Source organism: Babylonia areolata, chromosome 27 (assembly GCF_041734735.1).
Source record: "Babylonia areolata isolate BAREFJ2019XMU chromosome 27, ASM4173473v1, whole genome shotgun sequence".
Classification (NCBI taxonomy): domain Eukaryota; kingdom Metazoa; phylum Mollusca; class Gastropoda; order Neogastropoda; family Buccinidae; genus Babylonia; species Babylonia areolata.
In genome coordinates, this window is record NC_134902.1 from 32,876,313 (window position 1) to 32,879,055 (window position 2,743).

Sequence of the window (2,743 nt, forward strand, 5' to 3'; positions counted from 1 at the left end):
TAGGTGATCCCGATTCGCCCGTCACTAAATACGTGATACCGATTTGTCCTTCACTAAATAAGTGATACCGATTAGCTGTTCACTAAATAAGTGGTACCGATTCGCCCTTCACTAAATAGGTGATACCGATTCGCCCTTCACTAAATAGGTGATCCCGATTCGCCCTTCACTAAACAGGTGATCCCGATTCGCCCTTCACTAAACAGGTGATCCCGATTCGCCCTTCACTAAACAGGTGATCCCGATTCGCCCTTCACTAAACAGGTGATCCCGATTCGCCCTTCACTAAATAGGTGATCCCGATTCGCCCTTCACTAAATAGGTGATCCCGATTCGCTGTTCACTAAATAAGTGATCCCGATTCGCCCTTCACTAAATAGGTGATCCCGATTCGCCCTTCACTAAATAGGTGATCCCGATTCGACCTTCACTAAATAAGTTATCCCGATTCGACCTTCACTAAATAGGTGATCCCGATTCGCCCTTCACTAAATAGGTGATCGAATCCCCATAGGTGATCCCGATTCGACCTACACTAAATAAGGGATACCGATTCGCTGTTCACTAAATAAGTGATACCGATTCGCCCGTCACTACATTGCTGATTCCGATTTGCCCTTCACTAAATAGGTGATCCCGATTCGATCTCCACTAAATAGGTGATTCCGATTCATCTATTCCCAGTTCGCCTGTATACTAAGTTTCTCTGTGTGTGCGTGTGCTTGCGCGAACATGTGTCTGTGCGTTAAAAAAGAGGAAGCTGACTTTCTTCATACCAGACACTTGAAGAAAACGAAGGAGAAGAATAATAAGAAAAAGTCTATCATAATTATTTCCGTGTGCATTGCACGTATCTCGTGTGTGTGTGTGTGTGTGTGTGTGTGTGTGTGTGTGTGTGTGTGTGTGTGTGTGTGTGTGTGTGTGTTTTGTGATCGTTCATCCACAGCTGCTGTGAATGTAACACACATTTACGGCGGTTTTGCTTTTTTCTGCAACAGTGAACTGTAGACTGAAGATGATGCAAACAGTAATTTGCCCTGAGGATCGGACAAGGTCGCACTGATCAGAGACCCAGAGCTACACGGTCACTGGAGGTTGTGTGAGACACCTTGTCTCAAGCAAGAGAGTTGTCTATTGGATTTTGTTTCTTTCTTTATTGTTGTCACTTCTGGCTTGACTTCCCGTAAAATACAGAAAGCAAGCCTTTTATTTTCTCCACAGAATATACGATCGACAAAGATGATGTTGGTGATGCGATAGAAATCCATTTTCGGTTTGAGATTTTGTGCCAAGAGCAATATACCCTTTGCTTCTTTTCAAGGTGTTTTAACCAGAGTCTGCGCAGCGTATATGGACCAGCCCGCACGCTTCGAGGCCCCTTTGAAACTGAAGCTGACATTCAAGACGTTTCTGGCCAGTCTCGGGTGACACAACCACCTGAGTGGATTTGGTCTGGCTACTTTGAGAAACCCTCTCAAAGACGCAAAACAGCCGAGTAGCTTACACCCATCTGTTTTTCACCAAGAAGAAGGTCCGTTTCGCCAGTTCCCGATACGCCTACTCACCGATTGTGCCGCCACCATCAATGACTTCTTGAGTGTTGGACTGTTTGTCCTGTTTCACCTACCCGCCGTTCCCGTTTCGCCCATTCACACTTTCTCCCTCTCCCTCTCTCAAACACACACACATGCATGCACAGACACACTTAAATCAATAATTTTCACACACACACACACACACACACACACACACACACACACACACACACACACACACACACACACACACACACACACACACACACACACTTTCACTTACACGTATGCGTACACAGTAATTCCCCCCCCCCTCCCTTCTCCTCCCACTCGATTTTTTTCCTTCCCTCGTCTAATATCACTTACAGTGAAAAGACGTTAAACTAAAGAACAAACATGCACAGACACAGACACAGACACAGACACAGAAAAGCACACAGACACAGACAAACAGACAGGCACACAGACACGCGGACACACAAGATACACATACACAGACCACACATCCAACTCGCTCTATAAACATTTCCCAAATCGTCAGAACAGAAGAAGAAGAAAATCTTGATACCAAACAACTAGGAAAACCGAAAGTTAGAACGAACAGAAACGATGCAGACACCGACCACCCTAAAAACAGTTATCCAGTCCATCGTTTACGATGAGAGAAGCGTTAGAATTCAACGACTTTTATTTCTGATTTTTATTGTTTGGCATACCATCTTGAAAACAGTTCTCTCGTCGAACGTTTGCGATGGAAGAAACATTCGAATTCAGCGTTTGAGTTGGGGGGGAAGACTTTTGAAGCGCTGGGCAACAACAGCAACAACAATGACACAAGGCACGCAGTTCTTTCCGAAACCTGGACGACTGCCTGTGGTAGATGAAGACGTTCACCGAACTGTTGATCATCAGCAGCACGTGCCCCGCCCGGTGCGTGACAAAGAACAGGTTCCTGTACCTCCCACTCGTGGAAAACTCCCGGACCAGAAACCTGACGATGGCCAGGGACAGCTTGGGCGTGTTGCAGGCGATGTAGACGCAAGACACGGCGATGAGCATCCTCACCAGGGTCATCTGCTGCTTGTCCCTGGTGGAACTGGCGCTGCTGCTGTTCTGCCGCCAGGCCAGCGCCGTTCTCAGCTTCCTCACCGTCACCACCGTGACGACGACGACGACGAAGAAAGTGAGGAAGCTGACGCCAGGAAGGA

General features: G+C 46.9%; 1 protein-coding gene across 1 annotated transcript in view; it reads right to left on the reverse strand.

Moving 5' to 3' along the window:
• Positions 1-1,500: 1,500 nt before the first annotated feature.
• LOC143301065 (uncharacterized) overlaps positions 1,501-2,743 on the reverse strand; it is a 120,279-nt gene continuing 119,036 nt past the window's right edge. Inside the window, exons 3-4 of the mRNA XM_076615070.1 lie at positions 2,395-2,743; positions 1,501-1,510 (exon numbers count right to left, since the gene is read on the reverse strand). The exon at positions 2,395-2,743 is cut by the window's right edge and continues 54 nt beyond it. Coding sequence (XP_076471185.1) covers positions 1,501-1,510; positions 2,395-2,743 — 359 coding nt within the window. The remainder of the gene's footprint in view (positions 1,511-2,394) is intronic.